Source organism: Mixophyes fleayi, chromosome 7 (assembly GCF_038048845.1).
Source record: "Mixophyes fleayi isolate aMixFle1 chromosome 7, aMixFle1.hap1, whole genome shotgun sequence".
In the NCBI taxonomy this organism is placed as follows: Eukaryota; Metazoa; Chordata; class Amphibia; order Anura; family Limnodynastidae; genus Mixophyes; species Mixophyes fleayi.
This window is the reverse complement of record NC_134408.1, coordinates 22,499,967-22,519,519: the sequence shown is the minus strand read 5'-3', so window position 1 is coordinate 22,519,519 and position 19,553 is coordinate 22,499,967. Positions and strand designations below refer to the sequence as shown.

At 41.8% G+C, this 19,553-nt stretch overlaps 2 protein-coding genes across 7 annotated transcripts in view; one reads left to right on the top strand and one right to left on the bottom strand.

The window, feature by feature from the left end:
- Positions 1-5,704, bottom strand: NTHL1 (nth like DNA glycosylase 1). The gene is made up of 6 exons (XM_075179329.1): positions 5,532-5,704; positions 3,145-3,338; positions 2,348-2,518; positions 1,827-1,986; positions 704-809; positions 1-328 (listed from the first exon to the last, which is right to left on the bottom strand). The coding sequence occupies exons 1-6, from the start codon at positions 5,632-5,634 to the stop codon at positions 205-207; spliced, it is 858 nt and encodes a 285-aa protein (XP_075035430.1). The 5' UTR covers positions 5,635-5,704; the 3' UTR covers positions 1-204.
- A 22-nt stretch (positions 5,705-5,726) lies between these two features.
- Positions 5,727-19,553, top strand: part of TSC2 (TSC complex subunit 2) — a 35,304-nt gene continuing 21,477 nt past the window's right edge. For all 6 annotated transcript variants that reach the window (XM_075179328.1, XM_075179327.1, XM_075179324.1 and 3 more), the window contains exons 1-14: positions 5,727-5,834; positions 8,774-8,933; positions 10,525-10,611; positions 10,804-10,914; positions 11,487-11,631; positions 13,836-13,953; positions 14,491-14,539; positions 15,248-15,373; positions 15,794-15,867; positions 17,139-17,265; positions 17,542-17,685; positions 18,389-18,526; positions 18,666-18,769; positions 18,977-19,058. In XM_075179328.1, the coding sequence (XP_075035429.1) occupies positions 8,796-8,933; positions 10,525-10,611; positions 10,804-10,914; positions 11,487-11,631; positions 13,836-13,953; positions 14,491-14,539; positions 15,248-15,373; positions 15,794-15,867; positions 17,139-17,265; positions 17,542-17,685; positions 18,389-18,526; positions 18,666-18,769; positions 18,977-19,058 (1,443 nt within the window). In that variant the 5' untranslated portion in view covers positions 5,727-5,834; positions 8,774-8,795. The remainder of the gene's footprint in view (positions 5,835-8,773; positions 8,934-10,524; positions 10,612-10,803; positions 10,915-11,486; positions 11,632-13,835; positions 13,954-14,490; positions 14,540-15,247; positions 15,374-15,793; positions 15,868-17,138; positions 17,266-17,541; positions 17,686-18,388; positions 18,527-18,665; positions 18,770-18,976; positions 19,059-19,553) is intronic.

Sequence of the window (19,553 nt, the reverse complement as noted above, 5' to 3'; positions counted from 1 at the left end):
AAAGAGATATGTTTTATATTTATTGAATACATAGAAATATATACATTTTAAAGATAAAGAAATGAGACTGTTTGTAGAAATGTGTCCTTTTTACAATAATCTAACTCAGAAACTAATTGGAACAATTTCAGTTTGAAACTTCCCAGAAGTCTCTGCCACCCCCACCCCCCCCTCCCCCTCCCATTTTCAGTGTCCAGGGGTACATCACTTCTTCTTTGCTCCAGGACAGATGTCCCTGTTTAAACATTCAGAGCACCGAGGGGCCACAGGGAGACAGACCTGCTGCCCAAACCCAACCAAAAGCCAGTTAATCTCGCTCCAAAGATCCCTGTAGATAGAAACAGATGTAAAATGTAAAACGGACACACATTCTATACAAATGCCAACAGCAGCCTAGGAGATAGAGGTTTCCATCTTGTCCTGTATTGCTTTTGTCTGCCTCATAATCATGGAACCGTTACCAAGCCATCTCCCTGCAAGGTTTCCATTCTCCAGCCATTGCTGCATGACACCGAGGAGGGAGCATGGTCAACGGTGTCCAACTAGATGGGCGAGGATGGGCATTTTACAGACTACTTCCCACCATGCAGGGTGTAATTCACCATCCCACTCAATTGTCCGTGGTGAAACAAAATGGAGGCACTATGTAGTCTCAAAGGGGAGGTTAGTGTGAGTTGACCCATATGATGTTGCAGACTCTTACCTGGGCATCCAGTCTTCCAGGGCTATTCGAGTGTCTTCTGGGGTCTTGGTTTCCTTTTTAACCCACTTCAGTCTATTAGAAATACGATGCACATGAGTGTCCACACCTGAGGAGGAGACAGGTCATCTTGGTAAGACCTAGTTATACAACTTACACTGTCCTGAGGTCATATTATAGATACATCTAAAAGTCAACTGAAAATTAAGAGGATTATTTTGTACTTCCCATTAAACCCTCAGACAGCTGGTGCCTTATATTCCACTCCTCCTAGAAGGCCCACCTAGGAGAGGAGAACAATAACCTGTAGCCAAGGCAATAACCAATCATTCCTGAGTAGGCTGGTCCGTGCCCCCCCCATCAGACTTGTAGAAAATAATTAATTGATAAATCCGCTGGATGCTTAAGTCAGAGGGAGATGGACTGTGAGGAAGCCTCACATCCCTTCTGTGGCCATCAAAGAGGAGTCCGACCGGCAGAGACATGTACAAAGGACCACTTTACCCTTGTGATACACAATGTAAGGGGGCTGATAGGAGAGAGGTGCAAAATCAGAGATGCCTGTAACCAAGGCAATAGCTGACTGGATACACACAAAAGCTTCAGCAGGAACCTTTAACCTTCACACCAACCAAGATCGGACCTCCAAACTATGTCATAGACGCAGCAAGAGGAAGGCTGATGTGCCCACAACATTGAGTTAATGCCCTCTTTGGTCAAGCCATTCCCTTTCAAAATCATCACTGCAAGAACCACACTGTTAAAGGGAGATAATGCAGGCTTGATGAACGTAGGTCCCCCAAGACAGGGGAGGTTATAGGGAAAGGAGGAGTCAGTTTTATTTCAGTGCCCTCTCTATTGTGCATAACCCACAATTTGTGACCCCCTAATGCAAACATAAAGGTGTAGGCAGATGGCTTATTTAATAACATGGTGTAGTGTGGATAATAGTGCTGTAACTCATAACAACCAATCAGATTGTGCAATTTTTACTAGTACAGGCTAGAAAAATGAAAGCAAGCATCTGACTGGTTGCTATGGGCTACAGCACACTGCACCATATCCTACACGTTACTAAAGCCAGTGAGCAGCGTAGCAACCAGTGAGCGTCGTTAGTAAGTCTTACCAATCCCAGACACCTTGTGCCAGGCAATGTCCATAACTAGATGAGCCATTTTGGGTCCCACCCCAGGAAGCTTCACCAGTTCTGCTACATTATTAGGTATGTCACCAGCGTACTTCTCTTGTAGGATCTCTGTGGTCTGTTTGATGTACTTAACTTTGCTCTGCGGTAAGAAAACAAAATAATACTTATTCTCTAGTCATAGTATGCTAGCGCAGCTTACAAGTTTAGAAATTTTCCTTTGCCAGTTCTGTGAATGTGGCCCATAATGTAAAAACATCACTTAGACACAGTGGCGGCAGCCATTTTGTCGGCTCAGCCCACGCGCTTGAGAATGCAGCTACGAGTTCCCTAAGAACTAATTACATGACCCAGCCAGTAGTTCCTAGTGAACTGATAGGCTCAATATTGGTTCAGGCCACAGAATGGCTGCCTTTTCTCTGTAGAGGACACAGGCAGACTTTGGAAAGACCCACTAAAAAAATAAATATAAATTAGTACATATCAATTGTTGCAGAGCTCACTTTCCAGAATCCCACTGGATAAATAAGCTTCCCCAGAGTCTGCTCATCCGTCTTCAGAATCTGGCTCACGGTGAGGCCATGTTCTCGTAGTCTAGTCATGGCTGCTGAGGTCACCTGGTCCTTTGTCTGGCTGGACAGCATCAAGGACAGCAAGACCTGGTAGCGCATCACCTACAGAGCAAAACAATTCACATATTTAGGGCTTACTCTATACAGTGTTACTGTGTTATTTCCCTACTGTCTTGCAGACTCTTGGGATAAATTTACTACACTGCAGGTTCGTGTTGCCTATAGCAACCAATCAGATTCTAGTTATCATTTTGTAGAATGTACTAAATAAATGACAGCTAGAAACTGATTGGTTGCTATAGGCAACATCTACACTTTTCAAACCCGCAGTTTAGTAAATATACCCCTTGGAATCTGCTAGGCATTCTAAAGGTGAACCACATACACTGGTATTTCAGCCATAAGTTTTAATGGAGGCTCAAGGACATAACACAAGATGGCTTGTAGATCTGCACCCCATACACAATGCAACAGTCTATCACTTCATATATCATGTTCTTTTAAACCTAATTATACAGCCTATTTTTTTTATTTTTTTTTTATTTATTTATTTTAAATCAAAAGTACCAAGTACTCTACCACGGCAATACATAGAAATTAATGAAAAAAAATTCCATAATGATAATAAATAGATACACATTTACAGATGAGATACACTCAGACTCACACTCAGTCGCTGAGTGATTTTTGAGTGGTTGGTAACATACTTGCCATGAGCTAAACGTTACCTCCGGCGGTGCACTCTGATCGTAACATTTCTCAGCGCCCATCTCGTCCACCGGAGCGTCCCGACCCCTTCTCATCTGCCTGATGTTCTCCAGCTCTTCCTTCCAGTTTTTCGGTTCCCACTTGAGCTTCTTTTCTGTGTCCTCGTATTCCACCCGCACCCCTGTCCTTCCTGAAGGAGTTCTGTCCTGCTCACCTGAAGAAGAAAAAATGTTGGATGTATGAACTTTATTTCGTATAGAGGTGCATCTGACACCACACTTCCTGCATTGGATTTACAGGACCCTCACATCATAACTCTGTGCTGTGGTTAATAGATGTTCTGATTGGTTACTAGTTGACCAATCTGCTGTAGGTTCTCTGTTCCTAGTAAGGACAATTATTCTTGGCAACCTTAGTATCAGCACCTGTATAGCTGTATTTATATATTGCATAATCTTATTTATTGGCACTGGCTTAAGTGTGTTCCTTTTCTCATTTCCCATCATATCCAATTGGACAAACTGCAGGCAACAAGATGAAAAATAAGAACATAGTATGATTAATCCTTGATTCCTCGCTCTCTTTTAAGCCTCACATTATGTCCCTCTCAAAGTCCTGCTACTTCCACCTTCGGAATATATCTAAGATACGCCCCTTTCTCACCACGGAAGCCACGGAAACCCTTGTTCACTCGCTTGTTATCTCTCGCCTTGACTACTGTAACCTTCTTCTCTTTGGCCTACCAGATTCTCGCCTTGATCCTCTTAAGTCTATCCTCAATGCTGCTGCCCGCCTCATTTTTCTCTCCCGCCGCTCTATCTCTGCGGTCTCCCTCCAACAGTCACTACATTGGCTCCCCATAACCTACAGAATTAAATTTGAACTCCTCACCCTCACCTTTAAAGCTCTTAGTCAATCTTCCATTCCCTACATCTCCAATCTCATCTCTACCTACATTCCTACCCACCCCCTCCGCTCTGCCTGTGACCGCTGCCTCACTACTTCACTGATCACCTCCTCTGACTCTCGTCTTCAGGACTTTGCCTGGGCTGCTCCCCAGCTGTAGAACGATCTTCCACGTTCCATCAGATTAGCATCTACTCTCAAAGGCTTCAAGCGTGTTCTTAAGACTCATTTCTTTATTCAAGTCTATCAGTCCTCCTCCTAACTCCCATGTCCCGGCTCTCTCCCCCAATTAGTACCACCCTATTTGTGTCTCCCCCTTCCCTTTAGGTTGTAAGCTCTCATGAGCAGGGCCCTCTTTCCTTGTGTGCTTCTTCTACTGTTCCTTCACCCTCTGTACCTCTTGGCCTGCATCCCTAGCCCTGTTTTCTTAAGCTTCGGCCTTCTTCTTGCTGATTTCTACCATCTCTTTCACTATCTGTCAGATATAATCTGATTTGCTTTACCCTGTCACCTGTGTTTGTATATATTTTTGTATCATGTTGTGTCTTGGTTCTGTTTTCTGTATATGTAATGTACGGTGCTGCAGACCCTTTGTGGCACCTTATAAGTCAAAGATAATAATAATAAATAATAATTAATCCTTATGGAAATCAGTATGGCACTTTAAATCTTTGTTTATAATAGTACCACAGAGCAAAACCTCATATGTGACCAGTTTCCAGGACAACAGCTGCCTCTGGCTCAAACATAATTTCAGAAATGATTATTGTACATGGTGCAGGGACTAAAATTGTCAGCCACCAAAACACATCGGTGGACTGATACAGTGTTAGGAACTTTGGAAATACCTTCCTTCCATGCACAGAAATGCTCAAATCTTGATGGTACCCTGGACAACTGCACATAAGGCACAACACAAGGGCAGGACATGCTTAGTGGGCAGCATGGTGGCTCAGTGGTTAGCACTTCTGCCTCACAGTGCTGGGGTCATGAGTTCAATTCCCAAACATGGCCTTATCTATGAGGAGTGTGTATGTTCTCCCCATGTTTGTGTGGGTTTTCTCCGGGTGCTCTGGTTTCCTCCCACACTCCAAAAACATACTGGTAGGTTAATTGGCTGCTAACAAATGGACCCTAGTCTGTATCTGTGTGTGTGTATGTTAGGGAATTTAGACTGTAAGCCCCAAAGGGGCAGGGACTGATATGAGTGAGTTCTCTGTACAGTGCTGCACAATTAGTGGCGCTATAGAAAAAAATAGTGATGATCCTTAATGAGGACTGGGGGCAATAATTACATATAAACCTCCTGCCACAAGGCTGGCATGTAACTTGTCATAGGAGGTTGACACGAATTTGGGCACACAGGTTTGATTCCCTTTATGCAAACTTTGCATATTCTCCCCCATTATGTTTGAGTGGGCTCCCTCCCTGGTTAATGGGCTGCTTACAAAATGGGCCATAGATTAGTCTGTTAGTACCCTCTGTAATTTTGCAGCCTAACCTGCATGTGTCTCATCGCGCTCACGTTTCTTCTTAGTGCTCAGCTCCTTCTTTGCACCCTCCAGCACCCTCCTCCTGCTTCTGGTTACCCTGGCACCGCTCATGGTACTCCATAGGGCACAGCCAGTCCCCACAGAACTACAACTCCCGGCAGCCCCCGCGCCCAGCGCTTCCGGGTGGCAGCTTGTGAGCACGGCGAGGGGGCGTGGCCTGGGACGAATGGGCGGTGCCTGAAGGCCCTGAAGCCGAGGGCTTAAGTAGAGAGTGTTGGCGTGCAGGTGACAGGAGGGCGGTGTAGCGCCAGGTCTGTACTGCGCACCTGCTTATGTGTGCGCCATAACGGTGGTGGTGATTATTGGTTTTCTGTCTCCTTCATGGGTGTCCATCAGTTTCTATTGCACGTTACTGGTCCAAGTGCTTGTTGTTTACCTCCTGCGCAGTATAGTTGGGTGCAGTTATTAGGAAGTGGGTTCTGCTGCACAGAATAGGGTTATATGGATCTAGGCTGCACTCTGCTCATATGTAGCTGGTGGTGGGTGATGTCTGCATGCTATAAAACGCCTAAAATAATATTTAATTGGTTGAAAATGCAATGCAAGCTCTTGGTCCTCCAATAGTGATGCATGTAAATGACTTCATAGAAAAATACATTATTATTAAGTGAAGGTTTTTCTATGAGATTATATAGCTGGATTTCTGGGTGCTGAGGCCTCATGGTCTGGTGCTTAAAGGGATTGAGAAGCACTTGTCATGTGACTGGGGGTCTTGGCACCAGACTGGCAGAAGTGTTTGTCCCAGGGTATAATCAGCACTTTGTACAGATTGTGCTGTGGGGTTATCTTACCTTGTTTCACTTGTCAATTGAATATTTTTTTTATTGCTAAATGTGAAGTTTAGAATCATTATCCTTATGCCAACACTGTGGGAGACAGACATATAATAATAATCCATACTGTCTGATATTGAAATAATTTGTCACTCTAAATTTAATTATTCTTTATTGTCTTGTTTGTGCCACAAACTCTCTATCACATGCCTTTCTCATTAGCTAACCTGGTACAGTATTTTATCACTATAAGTAAGACTATAGAAGTGATGTATACCTGGAAGCTATATATCTTATAGGGTATGGCTCACTTTTGGACAGCTCCTCTCATGTAGCATTTTGGTGGGGGCATTTATTTGTGCCCCACAATCTTGTTCGAATCTGATAAATGGTGTCACTTTCAAGCCTGGGCTGAAGAGATCTCCCCAGCGCACCCACAGGCTTTTTGTATATATATTTTTGTTAAGATTAAATGCAGATTAATGTTATGCAATTAGTCTCTGAAAACATTTTCTCTCACATTTTCTCCTTGAGTGGGAAGTCACCTGAATGTTTATAAAAGCATACAGTAGGCAAAAAATGTTATTTCCTGGCTGGGTCTATGTTTTTTTTTTCTCCTATGATAGAATACAACTGTAGGGAAAAACACATGGGGTGAGAGTTTTTACTGAAGATGATCTGCATATTTGCTTGAAAGAGGATTCACTGACCAGTGTTAGACTGAAGAACAATTGCATTAACGTGAGAAATTGTGACACACTCCTGTACAGACTGATAGAGCACACTGCTATTAGAATCACTGATTGCTTAATAGACCCACTTGTGATCTGTGTCATAGTACTACAATAGCTGCAAAGGAAGATAGTTTGGTCATTTAACTAGCTGGCAGAATATGCTGCTAGGTTTATAGTGTCACAAGTATAAAAAAAGGATAAAATGTATTGAGGCAACAGTGAAGACAAACTGATTTGTTTTAATTGTTAAAAACAGAGACCAATTCCTCCAGCACTGTTTTTTTCCTTTTAGGATAACCCCACCCTTTCATGCACCTGTTATAGCCTATAAATTGATTTGAGCAACTACCAGTTCTGTATTTGTTTTAATTGTTGCCTCAATAAATGCTATTTTCTTTTTACTTTTTTTGCTGCGCTTGTCTGTTTTGTAATATAAAGAGAAAAACTTGTCACATGACTCTAAATGTGATCTATGCTGCAATTTGTGCTGTGGTATTAGTCAAGTCTTTACAGCTTTATGTAATGGATCCTAGTCACTGTCTGTACCGAGTGTACTGTTGGTAGAGCATGAACACTGGACTTGCTGCTATTACAGTACCAGTAAACTTTAACTTTTTAAATAATTTTATTTTCACCCCCCCTTCTTAAATGTCCTTATAATCCCTATATTGTGCAGGTCTTTTAAACCTAATTCGGACTTGAGAAACTCTGTCATTAAGTAGGATTTCGACTCTGTTGGATTCTGGCCTGGAACTTAACTCTTTGTTTTATTCACAGAATAAAGCATCTTTTTGGTTGACATGAATCTGTTCTCTCTATCCTGAGGTGTGGCGATAACAGAATTGGTATTGATGCATGTTAAGTAGGCTCCCCATACAAAAGCATGGTGGAAAATCTAATGCCAGAAATTGCTGATAGTAACACTTTCTTGTATAGGGAGAAGTAGACAAAACTCCTGTTTTCCTTAGGAAAGGAAAACTATGTTTACTGATTCCTTAATAAATGTTACTTGTAAGATATATATAGAGATATATACTGTGTGTTAATATATATTGTGCTCGATTCCACTCTCTGAATACTTCTAAATTAAATATACAACTGTCAGTGATGGATATAGACCTATATAGGCGGAAACTAGGATCGGCTTGCACAGTCATCTTATCACAGGATCTTAAGCTCCGATATTTGTCAGAGCTTGCTGATTTATATGTATATTATTGTCTGCTGTATTATAGATGCATTTGGATGTGGACTAAAAGGAGAGATGATGTAAAACTTACATTTCTTCTATTTTTAACTCTCGCTACTGGCTCCCAAACTAGCCCTGCTGTGCGTGGATCATACAGCCTCCCTAAGCACTTTTTCCCATTGCAGTCTGACAAGTCATCATATAGTCTTCTGTATCAAACTCCTACTTCCCTATAAATTGGGAGCAGAGCCTGCTTTCCTCTGTTTGGTAACAGTCTGGTTTTATCACTGTGTCTTTTCCCATTTGAGCAGTGCCACACTATATGTTGGCGCTATATAAATGTTTGCTTGGAAACTGCTCTTCCAAGAATACATTTGAGGGTGAACATTGGATATATGTTAATTTCTTATGCGTCTTTCATTTTCATGTGTTATCGTGTACAGAAAAATAACGTTATAACCATGTAACAGTCGGGGTGCTTTGTGCTCCCACAGACACCTCCACATCGCTGCAGCCATGGCCAGGCCAATGGGCCGAGACTCCGGTCTGAAAGAAAAGGTAAAAATGCTGCTTGGGTTTGGACCTGCGCGCGGAAAATCCAAACACTCAGAGTGGAGGCAGCCGGAATACATCATCACAGCAGAGTTATTAAAGGTCTGTAGCACACTCTGTTTTACAAGAATAAACCTGGTCTCGTGGTCCGTTCCAATGGAATAACCAATCAAAATAAAAGCACTTCTGAAACTTTATTTTCAGTTCTCCTGTGTTCTGATTTTCCCTTTCTACTAGAAATAGTTAACTCACAATGCTTATTTTCCCATAATTCAATCTGCTGATACACCCAAAAGACCAGGATACATGGTATAGATTGAAATGGCTGTTTGTTTGTTCAGCCACCAAAATGAACTATAGGTTGCATTTTGCTAATTGAATTTTGCATGCATATGTACAATCATACTGGTGTATTTTATCCTGACTTTCCTGCTGAACATGTTTTCTGTGTAAACAAATTCTCTGCCGCTATATATTACCTATAAAGCTGTAACGTTCCTTGCTGGGTGTTTGAAGCTCCAAATGAGTCGTATGCACAGTTCTCTGAAGTTCATATGACTTCCCCTTAGAAAGCAAGATAAACGTTGGCCATGAAAGTCATTTAGATTACACTTTCTGGTAGGGTACAGGTAGTGGACACAATATGGAAACTCCAATATAAAGTCTCTTAGTAGGACTTTGGGCTACCTCATGGGGCTAGTATGGCCTGCATGCACTGTAACGTTGGGGTTAGCCGTGTCTGAACCTGTGTTGGACAAATGCAGCACAAGTCATAGGCGAGGAAGTCGCCCAACTTACAGTTTATAGTGGTGGAAAACGCTGTCTCAAGCGTTATTCCAGAACATCCTACTGTTTGAGATGAGCACTCATTGCTGTATTCTGTAGCTATGTGCCAGACGTGAGAGAATGGTGAAGGATGATTCCTCTGGCCAGATCGCAGTCATCCGTTCAGTACTCTGTTGCCTGTGCTGTTTATTCACAGTAACCAGACTGATGTCCTGCTCTGTGGCGTTCTGACTGCATCGGTCTTGCCGAAACTGCCCATTTGCGCCACAGTTTTATATCTGCAGCTGTTCACCCCTCTTTCAAAGTCGCTCTTGGAGGACATGCTAGCCAGAATTACAAGCAATAGGGGCAGTCCATTTTTATACATAAACATGATCACACTCTGATGTGTTCTTCAATAGCGCATAAGCCACACCTATGTGGAAGACTGCTTTCAATATACTTGGTGAACCTCGTTTAGGGGTCTTCAGTTTTTTTTGGTCCACTATCTTTATCTAAACAAAATAAAGTGACACTTTTTTTGCCTTTTTTTTTTTAGTTCTTTTTTTGCTGCTAAATGTTTCCCACTGCTGTTTAATTTTGATTCACGTCCCCTTTGAACTGGAAAAATACATTAAGGAGCCTTAGTTAAAATAGACACCCCCTCAAAAAAAAACAACAAACCTACCCAGAATACCTGATTGCCCAGCATTCATACAATAGGCTAGTGGATGCTCCTGCAGACCAGAAAGTCGTAATGACTTGAATACTGCTGGTGCTCAACAACTCTCCTTAGCTCCTGCATTTCGTTTGCATTGTCCGGGAGTTGTCACATTCTATTGTATTGCCTAGAGTACGTTCTAATAGCCAGTAGTAGGTGGAAATCCCTTTTTTTAATATGCAGCATCCTTTCTTATTTCACTACCAGGAGCTGGGGCCAGAGAGCGCGCTGAGCATTCGTATAAAAGCTATGAATCAGATCTGCGAGCTGGCAAAAACCAAGAAATTTGAGGACGTAAGTGTGCATGTGGTCCTAATGGGGTTATTAAATGTTCATCTTTTAATATGTATAGCAAGGCTTGGTTTCTGTAAATCACGTGGACTGTTAGGTGGTGGCTACTAGGTAAACTTTTTTTTTCCCCGCTTATTGTGTTAATTATTGTAGAATACGCTTTGTTATGTTTTGCTGTCATGTTTGTAATTGCAGCATGCTGTGGAAGCAATATGGACGGCTGTCTCAGATCTGCTAGACCTCGATCAGCCACCAGAGGGCAGACTTAACGTGCTGAATTTATTGAAGAATCTCATCATGGGACAAGTAATGTATCACCATCATCACCATTTATTTATATAGCGCCACTGATTCCGCAGCGCTGTACAGAGAACTCATTCACATCAGTCCCTGCCCCATTGGCGCTTAGTCTAAATTCCCTATCATGCACACACAGAGAGAGAGACTAGGGTCAATTTTGATAGCAGCCAATAGACCTACCAGTATGTTTTTGGAGTGTGGGAGGAAACTGGAGGAAACCCACGCAAACACGGGGAGAACATACAAACTCCACACAGATAAGGTCATGGTCGGGAATTTAACTCATGACCCCAGCACTGTGAGGCAGAAGTGCTAACCACTTAGCCACCGTGCTGCCCAATCCCAAACTACAGTGTGGTTCTCCAGTGGACTTGCTGTTTAATCTGTGATATATACTGTAAATTGCAAGATGTTACTGAAGCCATAACTTTTATACAGATCAGAGGGCTGGCCCGAACAGCTGATCTGACCAGTCACTTGGTCTGCATGGCCAGATCTCTGTGTGTATGGGCAGCTCAAGGGGGAAAACTTGTATGTGTAAGAGCTCTTCTTAAAGTATTGTGCCCCCTTTTCTGTAGGGTGAAAGGCTTGGGTTTCTCCGTGCTCATTTTTTCCGCGTTATAAAGGATTACCCCAGTAACGAAGACCTTGTGGAGAGACTGGAGGTTTTCAAATCTCTTACCGATAATGGCCGAGACATCACGTATCTTGAAGAGGAGTTGGGTAGGTAGAAGAGCTCCGGTGTGGTTGGCTTTGCAGATTGTCTTCCAGTTATTCAGATAATTCATGTGGCCAGAATAATCTTTGTTCTAGTTGAAAAATATTTGTATTGCATTGATTTTTTTGTTTTGTTTTAGACACAAACGAGCAAAAGCTGATTTAAGTGTGTTTCAAGATTAAAATGCTGAATGGGCTATTAAAAATGTAACACTCGCTACCATATATAACACTGGAAGTACACACACTTGCAATGCTGTATAATTTGTAAATATTTCTGAACGCCTTTGCCGGAGTAGATTCAGATCAGTCTATGTATCCTGCTGTTCTTGAATTGATTCTATAGACGTGACTAATAATTACTGTCACAATAAGCTTATTGCTTCTGGGCCCTTACATGGTGTTGGCTACACAGCAGCCTCGGTGTATAGAACCATCTCTTCACTCCATTTATTTACATTTTTGGTCAGAATTGGTTTCCAATTAGCACTTGACCATTCTCATAGATTCATGACCGCATTCCTTATAAGACTCTTACGGGAAATATAGGTGGATGTGTAAATATTTTGTCCCTTGTTGAAGCGCAAATATATGCCTAATCTAGACTCCAATGAAACAATGCAGTATCTTGCTCCTCATGCAAAAATGAAAGTATCCAATAACCCATTGTAAGCCGTCTTTCAGCCATCAAGGCTGAACTGTCCGTTCATTGATCATCCTATCGGAACCCTTGTTTGCAGAATAGTGAAATGATTGGCTGCTCAAACTGAGGGAGAAAAACTATGGTAAAGTAACGCTGCAGCTCAAACAATAAAAACGACATGTGCGCAACAGGTTAGACGTGCGGCTGACTGCACCCTTTTGGCGTTTTGCTTAAAAATATATTCAAATGATAGTCATGGAGTCCCTTTATCACGTTACTGGTTTAGTCACGTAGGTATCCTATCAGTGTCACAACTCAGTTCAAGCTCCTTGCCAACACATCTCCCCCTTACATCTGACCTTGTCTCACGGTACATACCTACCCGGCCACTCCGCTCCACCTCTGACCTCAGTCTTCACCTCTCATTACCTCCTCCCATGCTGGCCTCCAAGACTTCTACCGTGCTGCTCCTAATCCTTAGAACTCCCCACCCCGTCTCATTCGAGTCTGCCCCAATCTTCAGTCCTTCAAATGCTCACTCAAAACTCACCTTTTCACCTATCCTATCACCTCCTCTTCCTTCGCCCACATTCTGTTATCCCAGTTGGTTCTACTGTCCCTCTCCACCCCTCCCTCTAGAATGTAAGCTCTTACGGGCAGGGTCCTCTTTACCTATTGTCCCATGTCTGTCTACTGTCCCTCGTATGTTCTGTCATGTGTTTTTTTGGCATAGTAGTATTCACACTCATCTGCAAATTGTTACCCAATTTATTTGTGACTTGCTTGCTGCATTTTTATACCGTAAGCATGTCCATTCACGAATATGTGACCTAATCTAGCATCATCTGACTGCACTCTTTCTGGCCTTGATAAAAAAAAAAATATTTTCTTATGCATTTTTTGTTAAGGACCACAACAGTGCAGAGGACGGTGCTCCCAAGTAGGGACCATCACAATTTAGTTAAGGATAAAGGACTGTATGCTGTTTGTTAACCAGTCAGATGTGAATGCTCATGGCAGCAGGAGATCATGTGGGAGGCAGTGACCTGTTAACTCCTGTGTATATATTAGTGAGGACAGGCTGCATGTGACAGGGGCAGTGACATGTGAGGAGGGGAATGGAGGCAGCAGGAAGCCACAGACTGAGTTATATAGTGGGAGGAGCAGGGTCCCCCAGCAGCACAGAGTACATCAAGAGATGAGTGATGTATTAGGGAGGACAGGGCTGCATGTGACAGTGGGCAGTGTCATGATGTGAGGAGGGGAATGGAGGGGAATGAAGGCAAGTGGGAAGATACAGTATGTAGTAGATACAGATATAATAGAAGGAGCAGGGTCCTTTATAAAACAGAGAAGGGAATGTGAGGCTCCTCTCGCATTGATGCAATGACATTTTATAAACTGAAGCTCATTTATCCAACTAGTTAAAATGTTGGATTCAAAGGTTAAAATATTATTTAAGGAGACAGACTTGGTGAACTGACAGGTAGCTGAGGACCTGCATTAATGTCATTCTTACATGTTAGGCCTGTGGTCACCTATGCAGTATGTCTTCCTATCATTTTAGCTGCGTTTGTCCTGCAGTGGATGGAGGTCGGCATGTCTCCGGATTTCCTACTGGTGCTGGTAAACTTGGTGAAGTTTCACAGCTGTTACCTGGAACGATATATTGCTCCTATGGTGCAGTGAGTACTTCTGCGGTTTTCTTTGTCCCCGTAATGTTGCAGTAAATTTATAGAGAAAGTAAAGGCGCTGTGTGGCATTAATATAGAATAACACACTTCAAATACTTAGATTTAACTAACAATGTGCAGCATTCTTTCGCTTCTCAATACTAGGTCGCCATGTTAGGAGGGAGCCATCAGAGGTTTGAGTGACAGGCCTGTAGACTCTGTAGTAATACTGTAAAGATTGGTGTATTTGCACAAAGGAGCAGTGATGTCACAGCAGCTCAACAGACTGCAGCCTTAGCTTTTTGCCCTGGTTCATATTCCATTTGGACACTGTCTTAAAGCGGTGGGATGGGCTTTGGCTGTCTGTAACTGAGCTGCAATGGAGTGTCTGGTTAACGGACGACTGTTTATTCTCTCCATGTGTCTGCTTTTGGTTGTTGTTTTTTTTTTTTGTTTGTTTTGTTTTTTTTATGTCCTAATTGGTATTTGGAGGTTCTTCTTCCTTGTGTTTTTTTGTTTTCCATTCATTTTTTAATCTTTCTCTTCCAGAATGATTTGTCTGCTATGCAATCGAACCACGTCTTTCTATGACATTGAGGTTAGTCACTCTTTTATTCTTCTTGGAGGTTCTTAATCTGTTTGGTCCCATTATGCAGTTTGTGGGTTCCCATGATCATCATGTTTATTACCACTTAATAAACTGTTTAAAAATCCTTGTATAGTTCCCTGTTTATCATGATTTGTAGACAACCGTAATGTAATTAAAATGTCCTGGACCAAAAAAAAGTCATGAATCCCCCCTGAACCTATAGTGTATATGTATAATATTTTTAACATTATTTGAAACTATATACATATATGTAGTCACACAATTCATTTTTTCCACTTTCAGCCATTGGCCCTGGTTGATCTACAAGGATACTGGAACTTGTAGTAGCTCAGTAACTGTATAGCCAAGTTCTTTTCTGTTGTATTACGAATTGTGTGAAAAGCTATTTGATTAGCCACAAGCTGTCGCTCTCCTAATTGTAAACTTGTTTAGGATTTACTTTTCTTTATTCATAAGCAAATCAGCTCTCCAAACATAAACAGATCCTAGTACTGCAGAACACTGCATGGCAAGGCTAACGTCTTGTGGTTATCATGAAAATGTATTTAAGAGACTTAATACACAGAAGATCTAATCTGATGTTCAGTTTGGGTTCTCCCTGTAAACTTTAAAAAGATTTTATGTTCATTGTTAAAAATAGAAGAGCAAAATATATGGTCTAATGCCTGGATAACAGAGGACTTGTGGCTTTTGTAGGTGTCTCTGAAGGTCCTGGACGCGGTGGTTTGCTATAACTGCCTGCCCTCAGAGAGCATCCCAACGTTTGTTATTACGCTGTGTCGAACAATCAACGTCAAGGAGTTGTGTGAGCCCTGTTGGAAGGTGAGAACCGTCCACCTCCTGTGGTGGAGGGTATCGCCGTTCTAAATGTCTAGCAATGAATTATCCCTGTGCAATTTGTACACGTCAGTCTGTCTGACCTCAATCGTTCCCAGTCCTAACCCAAATAGATCAGACTGAATCCCTTCCCGTGCAGTCCCGTCTCCTGTAATAAACTATAAAGCCACAAAATGATGATGTATTAGTGTGGAATACACAAGCAACCGCTGGTACGTTGCACCGTTTCCGGGCTGCAATAAACTTAATTCACCCCTATTAGTGACGAGTATTGTGGTTTCCCAATAGATCTCTTTATAGTGGTGTATTAGGTCACGCTTGTCCTCTTCCATCTGTATTTATAGAACACTAATTGAATTCGGTTTATGTACCGTGTGCCGACCAGAAAGTGTTTTGTCTCCTCAGCTTATGCGAAACCTCCTGGGAACTCATCTTGGCCACAGTGCTATTTATACCATGAGCCGAATCATGGAGGACAAGTAAGAATCTGCCGACCTATGACCTCTAATCTAACAAGGCTGCTCTTGTTTTTTGGTTCTGTGTAAAGTAGAATAGAATTTTGCAAGTTACGTTTTTTTTTTTTGTTTGGTTTTGTTTTTTTGTGGTAGCAAATGAGCAATAAAGTCCTAAATACATTGAGACATATACAATTTTTAACAGGTGCTATATTTAGACAAAAAAAACCCACAAAACTGTATTGGAACATTTGTCTTTTCTTAGTTTTTTAGTTTTTTTTCCCTAGCGTGAGCTTGTGATGCCAAATGTGGCAATGACTTCAATGCAATTGATACGTCGTATTATAAATTGGACAGAAATTATTTTACACATCACTTTCTATCAGGGCAACCATTGAAACTTTTTGTATGTGGGTTAGGTCTGTTTAGTGAGTACATATAGTCAGTGCAAAACAAAATGACCTGAAAAAAAAGTCAGCTTACGTTTCTTCTAAAGATACTTTAATGTGTTTTGCAATATTAATCATATATAGAATTGTCTAGCTCAAGGAGTTTAAAAAATGATCGCAATCGCCAAGAAGCATGCCATCTGCTAGACCTGAGAATGCCAGGAACGTCTCCCTAATGTAGAATAAGAGGTTTTTGCTCTGTACCTGGCACCCCCACCCCTTCATAAAACTGGTCACCTTCTCTGTTGGCTCTTAGTTGTTCTCTTATCTTATGTCTGACTTTGTATATCGGTCTACGCCAACAGTTTTGGACCCATTGTTCTGTTGCAGCCTTGTTTGTAACATTACCTTTCAGACAAACAAAATAAAGAATTATGGAAAAAAAAATTACTGCCACCTCCTGGTTAGCGTAGAAGGTGCACAATATCCGCAACCTATTAAACGCCAGCCTTAAATGTTGCAATGTTTTTTTTTAAAAACGTCTTTACTTTTTAATAAGGCTTACACGTGTTGAATAAATGTATAACTAAATTGCTTTGTTTATCCTCTGCACGAAGCTTGCGGAGTCACATTTCAGAGCACAACGTTATACATGTCCTTTATTGTACGGTGTATGCAATAGTAATTCTGGTGTCTGGCCCATACATATGCATACCAGCTTTAGTATAGGGAATTGGGAGATGAGTTTAGGGTGCATTTCTGGTGAATGGCGTAAGTTAAACGTCAAAAGGTGATGTTTGTTTTTGGGTAATCCTGTTTGTCATGAGGGGGAAGCAGAGGAATTCAACTGATCTAGAGACTAAAGAAAAGCCTTTTCCCACTGCATACATTTAATTTTATTTTCAGAGTCTACTGGGAGGACGCCCCCTTGCTAAGAGGAGCGGTGTTCTTCGTTGGAATGGGGTTGTGGGGAGCACATAGACTGTTCTGTTTGAAGAACTCCCCGATATCTGTGCTTCCCTCCTTTCTAAAGGTAAACTGCCAAGCAAGGGGCTATCATTGTGGGGGATCCTGTTTCTCCTTGGAGTGATGGTCAATAGTTCTTTGCATAATACTTTCTATCATAACAACTAATTAAAAGTTATGTATGTGGGCTGAGCCTGTTTAGTGAGTACATCTAGACAGTGCAAAAAAAATAAACCTGAATAAATGTCATTTTGTCTTTCTGAAGTTACCCTTTAATGTGTTTGTAATATTACATAATGGTGGAGTGTCTAGCTCATAGGGTTTTGTTTCATGATCTGACCAGGCAATGAATTGCCCCAACGCCGTGGTCTCTTATGAGATTGTTCTGTCCGTGTCACGACTTATTAAGAAGTACGGGAAAGACCTGCAGGCCGTAACTTGGGACGTGCTCTTGGATGTCATTGAACGGTTATTTCAGCAGCTACAGGTACGGGTTATCGTAGGCAGCCAGATTAACTTTTGGTTACTGTTTGGGGGCAATATTTAAGATGTGCAACTAACGTTGCAGATTGTCAATATTGCATTGACTTTAGCAGTATTCTACTAGTTCCTTGTCTTACACGTTTAAGGATTCATTTATAGTGCATTGCAAAAGTTTACATTTTTTCTTTTCCACTTTCTTGCCTATGTGCTAAGAGCTTTGTATCGCTGCGGTGCTCTTGTTCTCTATTGAAGCAACTTTCACGCAGCCGCCTGAGGAATCCTCATTGGCCAGTACCTGTAGTATTATGTAATACCTTTAAAAGACGGATGGACTAAGTTGCCAGCTGCCTTGTATAAAAGGACTAATGAGATTCACAAATTGATTAGTACAAGTTTTTCTCATTTTAACAGAAGTAAAGATATTTGAAAAAGATATTCATTATTAGGTGGCAATTTCACACATTTATACCAGGCATTCTGTCTGTTGCGTTATTGAGGCTACGGGACATCTCCATATGGTCTGTCTCTCTCCAGTGCCTCAAACAAAAGCTGGTGGCAAAAGAGGATCTAGTAATGTTTCTTTCAGATTAAGGCGTTCCAGTAGAACCACTTTGGATGGGTGTCTGGAGGTTCCTATAAAGGATGAATGATAGGACAGAACCAAAGTTAGCTTCCTAGACCATATCCGCTATGTGTGTGTGTTCCAGGTACTGCGCAGTCAGGAGTTGAAGGCAGCCGTGCACAATCTGTTGACGGCCGCAGAGGAGCTTTACGACCAGAGCGAATTCCATGGGGACGAGGAGAGGTTCTTTGAACTTGTAGAGAAGAACTCCGATGAGCGGCCGGTAAGTTGCTGCCACGTTAACAAATATAGATCTTGTATAGTTGGACATAAAGGTACTGAAACCTCAATATGTAATCATGCTGACCTGTACGTAACTATTGGTTATCGTTCTGATTGTCTTAATTATTTTGTCTCCATAGGTGAGCTCTGTTGTGAATCTCATAGCCTACAGAGCTCAGTCCATCCACCCAGGAAAGGACGGATGGGTCCAGGACCTGCAGAAACTGATGGAGAAGTATTTCAGGTCAGAACCTCTGTGTCCTACGCTGTTGAGTCCAGCAGGGACCTATGTTACTGGTAGAAGCAGTCTGACCACTTGTATGTCCAGCAGACTTTCTTCCATGCATTTTGTTGAAGTCTCTCTGCAACCTCATTTCTTTTGCTGAAATACAAGCTGATATTATGTCTACAAGTCAAAAAACAAACACTGGTGTCCAACTTTATATTTCAGAAACCAGTCTCGCTGCATCGTGCGTATGAAAGTCTTGGATGTCCTGTCCTTTGCACTGAGCATTAACAGACAGTTCTATGAGGTTTGTGTTTGTCAGTTCTTTCAGGGTAAAACCACTGTGAATTATAATGTTCTTTCTCCAACATGTGTCATTACTTTGGAAAACAAGATGTATTCATAATCATACCAGTCTTGGACTATATATTTATATACAGTCTCCTCCTGGCACACATACACTGCCAAAACAAAATAGTGACACCTTCTTGGTCCTTGTAGTATCAGTTCCTTGGTTCTTGCTACTAGATACCATGTTTTGATACCATATGTTGCATTATGCTCTGACTGTGCTAGATCATGTCAGGTGTCTGCACTTCTAAAGATCTGCTCGTCCTGTCATACCCTTCCCCAATTATAGACTAGATTGTTCCACACTAGTATCGAATACTTTGCAAAGTGGCTGGGTTGTCCTACTGATATGAGTGGATAGATTGTTTAAGAAATGGGGAATTTCTGAAAGTGGACATCCGCTTCAATATAGATGCACTTTTCCCTAACTAGGTTCCATCTCTGTTGCCCT